We start from the raw sequence: 12079 nt of genomic DNA, 5'->3' as shown, positions 1-12079 counted from the left end.
TTATAAGAGACAGGATTAATTTGACACAAAATTTTGAAAGGACCAAGATAGCGTGGTCCCAACTTGTAGCTAGGGACACGGAAGCGGACATATTTAGCGGAGAGCCATACCTTGTCTCCAGGGGAAAAAACGGGAGGAGCTCTTCTTTTCTTATCCGCGAACTTCTTCATGCGTGATGAAGCCTGTAAGAGAGAATTTTGGGTCTCTCTCCATATGATGGAAAGGTCACGAGAAATTTCATCCACAGCGGGCAGACCAGAGGGCAAGGGAGTAGGGAGGGGGGGAAGAGGGTGACGGCCGTACACCACGAAAAATGGGGATTTGGAGGAAGATTCAGAGACCCTGAAGTTATACGAGAATTCGGCCCATGGGAGGAGATCTGCCCAGTCATCCTGGCGGGAGGAAACAAAATGTCGCAAATAATCACCCAAGATCTGGTTAATTCTTTCTACTTGTCCATTGGACTGGGGATGATATGCAGAAGAAAAATTTAATTTAATCTTGAGTTGTTTACAGAGAGCCCTCCAGAATTTAGACACGAATTGGACACCTCTATCCGAGACAATCTGCGTAGGCAACCCGTGAAGACGAAAAATGTGTACAAAAAATTGTTTAGCCAACTGAGGCGCAGAAGGAAGACCAGGAAGAGGGATGAAATGTGCCATTTTGGAGAATCGATCAACGACCACCCAAATAACAGTGTTGCCACGGGAAGGGGGTAAATCAGTAATAAAATCCATACCAATCAGAGACCAAGGCTGTTCGGGGACAGGCAGAGGATGAAGAAAACCAGCGGGCTTCTGGCGAGGAGTCTTATCCCGGGCACAGATAGTGCAGGCTCGCACAAAGTCCACAACATCCGTCTCCAGAGTCGGCCACCAATAGAAGCGGGAGATGAGTTGCACAGATTTCTTGATGCCCGCATGACCTGCGAGATGGGAGGAGTGACCCCATTTGAGGATTCCGAGGCGTTGGCGTGGAGAAACAAAGGTCTTTCCTGGAGGAGTCTGCCTGATGGAGGCAGGAGAAGTGGAGATCAGGCAGTCAGGTGGAATGATGTGTTGCGGAGAGAGTTCAACTTCTGAGGCATCCGAGGAACGAGAGAGAGCATCGGCCCTAATGTTCTTATCGGCAGGACGAAAGTGAATCTCAAAATTAAATCGGGCAAAGAACAGAGACCACCGGGCCTGGCGAGGATTCAGCCGTTGGGCAGACTGGAGGTAGGAGAGGTTCTTGTGGTCGGTGTAGATAATAACAGGAAAACTTGATCCCTCCAGCAGATGCCTCCATTCCTCAAGTGCTAATTTAATGGCTAGAAGCTCTCGATCCCCGATGGAGTAGTTCCTCTCCGCTGGAGAGAAGGTCCTAGAGAAAAAACCACAAGTGACAGCATGCCCGGAGGAATTTTTTTGTAGAAGAACAGCTCCAGCTCCCACTGAGGAGGCATCAACCTCCAATAGGAAGGGTTTGGAAGGGTCAGGTCTGGAGAGGACGGGAGCCGAAGAAAAGGCAGACTTGAGTCGTTTAAAGGCGTCTTCTGCTTGAGGAGGCCAGGACTTGGGATCAGCATTTTTTTTGGTTAAAGCCACGATAGGAGCCACAATGGTAGAAAAATGTGGAATAAATTGCCTGTAATAATTGGCGAACCCCAAAAAGCGTTGGATAGCACGGAGTCCGGAGGGGCGTGGCCAATCTAAGACGGCAGAGAGTTTGTCTGGATCCATCTGTAGTCCCTGGCCAGAGACCAAATATCCTAGAAAAGGAAGAGATTGGCATTCAAACAGACATTTCTCAATTTTGGCATAGAGTTGATTGTCACGAAGTCTCTGAAGAACCATACGGACATGCTGGCGGTGTTCTTCTAGATTGGCAGAAAAAATTAGGATATCGTCCAGATATACAACAACACAGGAGTATAACAGATCACGAAAAATTTCATTGACAAAGTCTTGGAAGACGGCAGGGGCGTTGCACAGGCCAAAGGGCATGACCAGATACTCAAAGTGTCCATCTCTGGTGTTAAATGCCGTTTTCCACTCATCCCCCTCTCTGATGCGGATGAGGTTATAGGCGCCTCTTAAGTCCAATTTAGTAAAGATGTGGGCACCTTGGAGGCGATCAAAGAGTTCAGAGATGAGGGGTAAGGGGTAGCGGTTCTTAACCGTGATTTTATTAAGACCGCGGTAGTCAATGCAAGGACGTAGGGAGCCATCTTTTTTGGACACAAAGAAAAATCCGGCTCCGGCAGGAGAGGAGGATTTACGGATAAAGCCCTTTTTTAGATTCTCCTGGACGTATTCAGACATGGCAAGAGTCTCTGGGGCAGAGAGAGGATAAATTCTGCCCCGGGGTGGAGTAGTGCCCGGGAGGAGGTCGATAGGACAATCATAAGGCCTGTGAGGAGGTAGAGTCTCAGCTTGTTTTTTGCAGAAAACATCCGCGAAGTCCATATAGGCCTTAGGGAGACCGGTTACTGAAGGAACCACAGAGTTACGGCAAGGGTTACTGGGAACCGGTTTTAGACAGTTCTTGGAACAAGAGGACCCCCAACTCTTGATCTCCCCAGTGGACCAATCCAAGGTTGGGGAATGAAGTTGAAGCCAGGGAAGTCCAAGGAGAATTTCCGAGGTGCAATTGGGGAGGACCAAAAGTTCAATCCTCTCGTGATGAGATCCGATGCTCATAAGAAGGGGCTCCGTGCGGAAACGTATGGTACAGTCCAATCTTTCATTATTTACACAATTGATGTAGAGGGGTCTGGTGAGACTGGTCACCGGGATGTTGAACCTGTTGACGAGAGAGGCCAAAATAAAATTTCCTGCAGATCCAGAGTCCAAGAAGGCCACAGTAGAGAAGGAGAAGGCAGAGGCAGACATCCGCACCGGCACAGTAAGACGTGGAGAAGCAGAGTAGACATCAAGGACTGTCTCACCTTTGTGCGGAGTCAGCGTACGTCTTTCCAGGCGGGGAGGACGGATAGGACAATCCCTCAGGAAGTGTTCGGTACTAGCACAGTACAGGCAGAGGTTCTCCATACGGCGTCGTGTCCTCTCTTGAGGTGTCAGACGAGACCGGTCGACCTGCATAGCCTCCACGGCGGGAGGCACAGGAACAGGTTGCAGGGGACCAGAGGAGAGAGGAGCCGAGGAGAAGAAACGCCTCGTGCGAACAGAGTCCATATCTTGGCGGAGTTCCTGACGCCTTTCGGAAAAACGCATGTCAATGCGAGTGGCTAGGTGAATAAGTTCATGTAGATTAGCAGGAATTTCTCGTGCGGCCAGAACATCTTTAATGTTGCTGGATAGGCCTTTTTTGAAGGTCGCGCAGAGGGCCTCATTATTCCAGGACAATTCTGAAGCAAGAGTACGGAATTGTACGGCATACTCGCCAACGGAAGAATTACCCTGGACCAGGTTCAACAGGGCAGTCTCAGCAGAAGAGGCTCGGGCAGGTTCCTCAAAGACACTTCGGATTTCCGAGAAGAAGGAGTGTACAGAGGCAGTGACGGGGTCATTGCGGTCCCAGAGCGGTGTGGCCCATGACAGGGCTTTTCCGGACAGAAGGCTGACTACGAAAGCCACCTTAGACCTTTCAGTGGGAAACAGGTCCGACATCATCTCCAGATGCAGGGAACATTGGGAGAGAAAGCCACGGCAAAACTTAGAGTCCCCATCAAATTTATCCGGCAAGGATAGGCGTAGCCCAGGAGCGGCCACTCGCTGCGGAGGAGGTGCAGGAGCTGGCGGAGGAGATGACTGCTGAAGCTGTGGTAGTAACTGTTGTAGCATAACGGTCAGTTGAGACAGCTGTTGGCCTTGTTGCGCTATCTGTTGTGACTGCTGGGCGACCACCGTGGTGAGGTCAGCGACAACTGGCAGAGGAACTTCAGCGGGATCCATGGCCGGATCTACTGTCACGATGCCGGCTGGCAGGTAGTGGATCCTCTGTGCCAGAGAGGGATTGGCGTGGACCGTGCTAGTGGACCGGTTCTAAGCCACTACTGGTTTTCACCAGAGCCCGCCGCAAAGCGGGATGGTCTTGCTGCGGCGGTAGTGACCAGGTCGTATCCACTAGCAACGGCTCACCTCTCTGGCTGCTGAAGATAGGCGCGGTACAAGGGAGTAGGCAGAAGCAAGGTCGGACGTAGCAGAAGGTCGGGGCAGGCAGCAAGGATCGTAGTCAGGGGCAACGGCAGAAGGTCTGGAACACAGGCTAGGAACACACAAGGAACGCTTTCACTGGCACAATGGCAACAAGATCCGGCAAGGGAGTGCAGGGGAAGTGAGGTGATATAGGGAAGTGCACAGGTGAACACACTAATTGGAACCACTGCGCCAATCAGCGGCGCAGTGGCCCTTTAAATCGCAGAGACCCGGCGCGCGCGCGCCCTAGGGAGCGGGGCCGCGCGCGCCGGGACAGAACAGACGGAGAGCGAGTAAGGTACGGGAGCCGGGGTGCGCATCGCGAGCGGGCGCTACCCGCATCGCGAATCGCATCCCGGCTGGCAGCGGAATCGCAGCGCCCCGGGTCAGAGGATGTGACCGGAGCGCTGCAGCGGGGAGAGTGAAGCGAGCGCTCCGGGGAGGAGCGGGGACCCGGAGCGCTCGGCGTAACAATTATCATGTGTTTTTAAACACAGTCATCACAGCTTATTACATTGGAGTACTGCAGACCCCAATGTGTTAATCTATTACTATACTGATATATGACTGTGATGATAGCAAGGTTTTAAATCACTTTTGTGTCACTGCACCATTCATTATATTTTATATAGGGACTTGCGGTGTCCTGGTACAGAACACGGTTCTGTACAGTCCTTAAGTCCCCTCAGGTAGAATCCCTCAGGTCCAAGGGGCTCTCCTGCAGGGCTCCCCCCCTAAGTCATTATGGTATTATATTGTATTCTGTTGTATACAGTACTGGCTGTGACGCGACGGTGAGTGCCGATTACATCCGGGTTGGGACCCTGCGCATGCGCCGTACAGCACAAATCGGCGCGCAACATTATTTACAAACACAGTATAAAAGGGAACCATATACATAGTCGGGTAGCGTCCCTTGAGAAAGTCGGGTGACGAAACGTACGTTGGGACGGTGGTTACAGGTTTCCATTATGGGTAAGTGAGGATCACTGAACTATTTATCATTGATTTACTTTTGGCTTATTCATAATACCAATCATGTGATAGAGCAGTTAGCTTCACATTTATTTTACTGGGGCCCTTTCTGGACCCCTGGTTACTTCTTATTGAATAGGAGCCATATTACATCATTCCCTGACCTCACTATATATATATATATCCATTGTGATTATTACTATTACTGTACCTGATCCACCTACGTGTTTTTTGGCTGTATCTGAGACATCTCATTTTGTATTGCTTTATACATACACATCTGGTATTTTATCTTTATCTTTATTGAATTTAGTCACAAATGTGTGACGTTTTTTAACTTTTTGGATATAACAATAACATTTTGCATATTTATCAGTAGCAATTGCTCTTTGTTTGAGTTTTTTCTCTCCTTTTGCATAAAATAGTTTATGGAGCTATACTGATTTACAACTTATAGACCCCTAGCACCTAGTACATATCATGAAAAACAGAGTACAATATATACCTATCTGGTGCAGTTTATTCTTTTTGTGTTTAATTAAGGATTAAGATTAGAAGTCATTTACAAATCTGTATAACTTTTTGGCACTAGTTAATTTTTTTTCCTTCGGAGTACCCCTTTTTATTTATACTTTGTCACTAACTGAAAAATTTGAAAAAGTCACATAATGAAGGGCACTATTCACTCAGTTTAAACCATTGCGAAAAGTAAATGATAAAAGTTTTGTTATACAATGAAATAGCTTTATTTGCTAAAACCACAACAGCATTTTAAGGAAGAGTTCTCACAGTGGAATAGATATAGGGTGAGTGCTCTAAAGTGGTCAATGGAAGAGAAAGGGAAATAATATAGATTACATTCTAATGCAGTCATGTCTACACCAGTGGCTCCCAACATTTTTTTGTACTGTACAATGCTTTTCCCCAACATAATGAAGAGTATCTCTAATAGGAGCAAACAATCTGACATATGGACCACTTAGGCAGAGTTTACATATGTCTGGTGTCCAACTCAGTGAACCCAGTCTATACTTGTTGCAACTGATGCCACAACTGATGACAAAAGTGCATTAGTTGGCATCAGGTGTTATCAGCAGCTGGGACCAGTGGCTAGTGTTAGAAATCGCTGATCCAGGCGATATGGACCCTTTAGACGCTGTGATCAATGTTGATTGTGGCATCAAAAATGCCGAAAATCAAGTTCAGGTAGTTCAGTAGAGTTGATCGGGACACCCGCAGCAAAAATATGGCATCCTGAATAGCTGAGTGGATGGTGGGAGGTCCCTGGCAGTCTCCTCGCAGTCAAATTGGTGCAGTAAATCATGGCAGCCTGTAGCAATGGAGCACCCATAACACTGATCAGCATTCTATGGAACAGCATTGTTCAGTATTTGCAATCTAGAGATTGCAAGTAATAGTCCCCTATTTGGCCAAAGAATAGCTCATTTCTAATTTTGTATCCAAGCTGTAGGCAAACTAAATCAGTCGAAATACTTTACCTCTGGACAGATGCCTTCTTTTTGATTTTCTGTTTTTATTACATTAGTTACTACAAAAAAGGAGGAACCATCCTGTAAAGATAAAAAAATAGGCTCCAATGAGTAAACAAACACTGTGACACATATATCAATATAAGTACTAAGTTTCTTCTTCTCTTAAGAAAAAAATGTAAAAGATATTTTACTTATATGAAATGTTTTAATTTTCCACTATGTAAAATTACAATTCGCAACACAAAATGTGCCCTCGGTTCACAGTGTGAACCATCACAGCAGTATTCTCTTTGAAAACAGTAGGATGCATACTACCGTACTTGTGGTTTACCCGTGTATTTCACATCAGAACATGAATGAAAAATATGCTGTGAGAAAGTAAACTTATTCCTCCAAGTAATAGCAGTTTATATGATGGGTTAGGAATGTAATATCGGAGGCTCTTAGTGGTTAGTAATGGTGCATTCACACCACAATTCTTTCATACAGTGACCTGATCCGGCTGGGAGAACCTGGCGCTCCCATACTTTAGTCGGACCCAGCCTGCATCTCATTCATTTGAATGAGCCGACCAGAGTCAGATAGTGACTCCAGACGGCTCATTCAAATGAATAAGATGTTAAAACCGGTCACTCCCGTATCCCAGCCAGATCTGGTCACCGTATGAAAGAATTGTTGTGTGAATGGTGCATTCACACAACGATTCTTTCATACGGTGACTAGATCCGTCCGGAGGTACAATGAAGAGCAGAGACAGATATAGGAGTAACAACGTATGACTGGGCAGCATAGCTGAGATCTCTGTAGACTAAAGGGATAAATGGCAAGCAAAAAAGTTGCCATATCATACGATCCCTGAACTGGGGGGGGGGGCCTGGTGGCTGTAAAGGGGAAACATGGTGGCGAGGGCGGGGGGACTAGTGGCAGTAGGGAGGGAGGGTATCATATGGAGGGGGGCCATGGGGGCAGTGGGGGGGGGGGGGGACCAGGTGACAGTGGGGCGACCTGGTAGCAGGTAGTGGAGCTGGTGGCAATGGGGGGACCTGGTGGCAGTGGGGGGGGGGGGGATCTTAATGGCATTAGGGGGAAAAAGGTGGCAAGGGGGAGACCAGGATAATCAGTATAAGGAGTCTCCAACTTACCCAGGTGCGAACTAACCAATGAGCACTTCCCATCTCAGCCCGAATGGAGCGCTTAGTGATTGTTTTCCTCACCAACAAGGGCTTCCGTTAGTCAGAGGGAAGCACTTATTGGTTTGTGCGCTTCTGATGACAGAAAAGAGATGCCTGAATTCAGCAAATGCGCAGTCAGCAAATGTGTCAGGTGGCAACTGTGAGTTCGGCCATGAAAGTTTCAGCACTGAAACCCCTACTAATTATAACTTTTGACATGTCTCCATGACATTAAAAGGTTTTCTTTTTTAACCCCTTCAGGACCAAGCCCATTTTGGCCTCAAGGACCAGAGCGTTTTTTGCACATCTGATCACTGTCACTTTAAACATTAATAAGTCAGGGATGCTTTTAGTTATCATTCTGATTCCGAGATAGTTTTTTCGTGACATATTCTACTTTAACATGGTGGTAATTTTTTGTGGTAACTTGCATCCTTTCCTTGTGAAAAATCCTAAAATTTGATGAAAAATGTGAAAATTTTGCATTTTTCTAACTTTGAAGCTCTCTGCTTGTAAGGAAAATGTATATTACAAATAAAAAAAAATTTATTCGCATATACAATATGTCTACTTTATGTTTGCATCATAAAAGTGACGAGTTTTTACTTTTGGAAGACACCAGAGGGCTTCAAAGTTCAGCAGCAATTTTCCAATTTTTCACAAAATTTTCAAACTCACTATTTTTCAGGGACCAGTTCAGGTTTGAAGTGGATTTGAAGGGTCTTCATATTAGAAATACCCCACAAAATACCCCATTATAAAAACTGCACCCCCCAAAGTATTCAAAATGACATTCAGTCAGCATTTTAACCCTTTAGGTGTTTCACAGGAATAGAAGCAAAGTGAAGGAGAAAATTCACAATCTTCATTTTTTACACTCGCATGTTCTTGTAGACCCAATTTTTGAATTTTTACAAGGGGTAAAAGGAGAAAATGTATACTTATATTTGTAGCCCAATTTCTCTCGAGTAAGCACATACCTCATATGTCTATGTAAAGTGTTCGGTGGGTGCAGTAGAGGGCTCAGAAGGGAAAGAGCGACAAGGGGATTTTGGAGAGTACGTTTTTCTGAAATGGTTTTGGGGGGCATGTTGCATTTAAGAAGCCCCTATGGTGCCAGAACAGCAAAAAACCCTCACATGGCATACCATTTTGGAAACTAGACCCCTTGAAGAACGTAACAAGGAATAAAGTGAGCCTTAATACCCCACAGGTGTTTCACGACTTTTGCATATGTAAAAAAAAAATGGTTTTTTTTCACTAAAATGTGTGTTTCCCCCCAAATTTCACATTTTTCCAAGGGTTAATAGCAGGAAATACCCCCCAATATTTGTAACCCCTTCTCTTCTGAGTATGGAGGTACCCCATAAGTTGACCTGAAGTACACTACGGGCGAACTACAATGCTCAGAAGAGAAGGAGTCATATTTGGCTTTTTGAGAGCAAATTTTGCTCGGGGGGCATGTCGCATTTAGGAAGCCCCTATGGTGCCAGAACAGCAAAAAAAAAACACATGGCATACCATTTTGGAAACTAGACCCCTTGAGTAACGTAACAAGGGATACAGTGAGCATTTGCCCCCCCACTGGTGTCTGACTGGTATCTTTGGAACAGTGGGCTGTACAAGTTTTCATTTTCACGGACCACTGTTCCAAAGATCCGTCAGACACCTGTGGGGGGTAAATTCTCACTGCACCCCTCATTACATTCTGTGAGGGGTGTCGTTTCAGAAATGGGGTCACATGTGGCGTTTTTTTTTTTTTGCGTTTGTCAAAACCGCTGTAACAATCAGCCACCCCTGTGCAAATCACATCAAATGTACATGGTGCACTCTCCCTTCTGGGCCTTGTTGTGCGCCCCCAGAGCACTTTGCGCCCACATATGGGGTATCTCCGTAGTCGGGAGAAATTGCGTTACAAATTTTGGGGGGCTTTTTTCCCTTTTACCTCTTGTGAAAATGTAAAGTATAGGGCAACATCAGCATGTTAGTGTAAAAAATTTAATTTTTTTACACTAACATTCTGGTGTAGACCCCAACATTTCCTTTTCATGAAGGGTTAAAGAAGAAAAAGCCCCCCAAACCTTGTAATGCAATTTCTCCCGAGTACGGCGATACCCCATATGTGGCCCTAAACTGTTGCCCTGAAATACGACAGGGCTCCGAAGTGAGAGCGCCATGTGCATTTGAGGCCTAAATTAGGGATTTGCATAGGGGTGGACATAGGGGTATTCTACGCCAGTGATTCCCAAACAGGGTGCCTCCAGCTGTTGCAAAACTCCCAGCATGCGTGGACAGTCAACGGCTGTCCGGCAATACTGGGAGTTGTTGTTTTTCAACAGCTGGAGGCTCTGCTTTGGAAACAGTGGTGTACCGGACGTTCTTATTGGGGGAGGGGGGCTGTGTAGGGGTATGTGTATATGTAGTGTTTTTAACTTTTTATTTTATTTTGTGTTAGTGTAGTGTAGTGTAGTGTTTTTAGGGTACAGTCACATGGGCGGGGGATTACAGCGAGTTTCCCAGCGCAAAATTTGCTGCATCTCAAACTTGCAGCGAGAAACCCACTGTAAAACCCTCGCCCATGTGAATGTACTCTGTACATTCACAGGGGGGGTGCACCCGCTGTTGCAAAACCACAACTCCCAGCATGCATGGTCTGTTAGTGCATGCTGGGAGTTATAGTTTTGCAACAGCTGGAGGCACACAGGTTAGGAAACACTGAGTTAGAAACAGACAATGTTTCCCAACCAGTGTGTCTCCAGTTGTTGCAAAACTACAACTCCCAGCATGCCCAGACAGCTGAAGGGCATGCTGGGAGTTGTAGTTCGGCAACATATGAAGGGCCAGATGTTGCTGAACTAAAACTCCCAGAATGCCTGGACAGTCAGTGCATGCTGGGAGTTGTAGTTTTGCAACAGCTGGAAGAGCACAGATTGGAGACCATTATACAATGGTCTCCAAACTGGGGCCCTCCAGATGTTGCAAAACTACAACTCCCAGCATGCCCAGACAGCCAAAGGCTGTCTAGGCATGCTGGGAGTTGTAGTTTTCAGACTCCTAGAAGCAGCAGTGAAGATCTTCACTGCTGCCTCTGAGGACCATATACTTACCTGCCGGTCCCGTCGCTGCTCGTCCACGTGGCCGGTCCCGCGGTGCTCCTCGGTCCCGCCGCTGCTTTGGGTAAGGCCGCCGGTCCCCGCGTGTTCCCCCACCTATGCCGCGAGTCCCCGCAGCCATCATCCCCCGTTCTGCCCGACTTCCAGGGGCTGCTGCTCCTGCTTCTAGGAGTCTGAAAATGCGGGGGATCTGAACTTTCACCCCAGGTCACTGTGATTGGTCCACAGGGACCAATCACAGTGATCGCTGACCAGGACCATCAATGGATGGTCCTGGGGGTGAAGCAGAAGTTGTCCCCTGCTGGAAACAGCGGGACTTCTGCTGGTTAACCCGTGCGATGCTGCGCATCGCCGGGTTAACTGAATGTCATTTATAAACATCGGGATGCGCGAACGCACTGCACAACCCGGCGTTTATATATGACATTCTGCGGGAAGGGGTTAATGACAGTAACGCTTTAAAGCAGGGGTCTTCAACTGGCGAACTGAAGGCAAGCAGGGCTCTGTGCGCTGAGTTTCCGTAACTAGCTCCTGGCTTACACAGCAGGATGATTGACAAGCCAGGAGCCTGTACAGAGCCCTGCTTGTCCTGCCCTCACTTCCTGTATTTTGTCTCCTCACATAGATATACAGGAAATAGCTACAGTTACAGCATATTTTCACCCAAAAATGTACAATTTTTTTTAACCAATGTATATAACAAATATACACATAATGGTATTATCAACATTATATAAAAAGTTTTTGCAAACGACAGGTACACTTTAAAGTCTATAGTGAATTATTGATTGCCCTATAGATGATACTGTAAATATTTTTGTGTTTTCAGTTTTTGGTCTTTTTATTTTAACCTCTTAAGGACCCAGGGCGTATGGATATGCCCTCACACCCTTGGCCTTAAGGACCCAGGGCGGATACATACGCCCTGGCGTTTTCCGGTCCCTGCCGCGCGCCGGGCAGAGATCGGAACCGGATGCGGCGATATCGGGCTGATCGAGTGTCTGGGACCCGACTGCCCAGTAATTTAGCATGATCCCGGCTGTCACAGACAGCCAGGACCATGCTAAAGTATAGGAGCGAGGTGGCAAGCCTGCCACCTCCTCCTATCCCCTGCGATTCTTCGGTTAGTTAACCAACCAATCGCAGGGGGAGGGGGCGGTTACTTCCTCCCGCCCTGCCCGGCG

General features: G+C 47.0%; 2 protein-coding genes across 8 annotated transcripts in view; one reads left to right on the top strand and one right to left on the bottom strand.

The window, feature by feature from the left end:
• IFT81 (intraflagellar transport 81) overlaps nucleotides 1–12079 on the top strand; it is a 268139-nt gene that overhangs the window by 44244 nt on the left and 211816 nt on the right. The gene's annotated exons all lie outside the window — the stretch shown is intronic.
• The window catches only part of P2RX7 (purinergic receptor P2X 7), a 106952-nt gene that overhangs the window by 48730 nt on the left and 46143 nt on the right, over nucleotides 1–12079 (bottom strand). For all 7 annotated transcript variants that reach the window (XM_056534530.1, XM_056534579.1, XM_056534553.1 and 4 more), the window contains one exon: nucleotides 6617–6688. In XM_056534530.1, coding sequence (XP_056390505.1) covers nucleotides 6617–6688 — 72 coding nt within the window. The remainder of the gene's footprint in view (nucleotides 1–6616; nucleotides 6689–12079) is intronic.

This window comes from Hyla sarda, chromosome 1, assembly GCF_029499605.1.
Source record: "Hyla sarda isolate aHylSar1 chromosome 1, aHylSar1.hap1, whole genome shotgun sequence".
Taxonomy (NCBI): domain Eukaryota; kingdom Metazoa; phylum Chordata; class Amphibia; order Anura; family Hylidae; genus Hyla; species Hyla sarda.
This window is presented reverse-complemented; position numbering and strand designations above follow the sequence as displayed.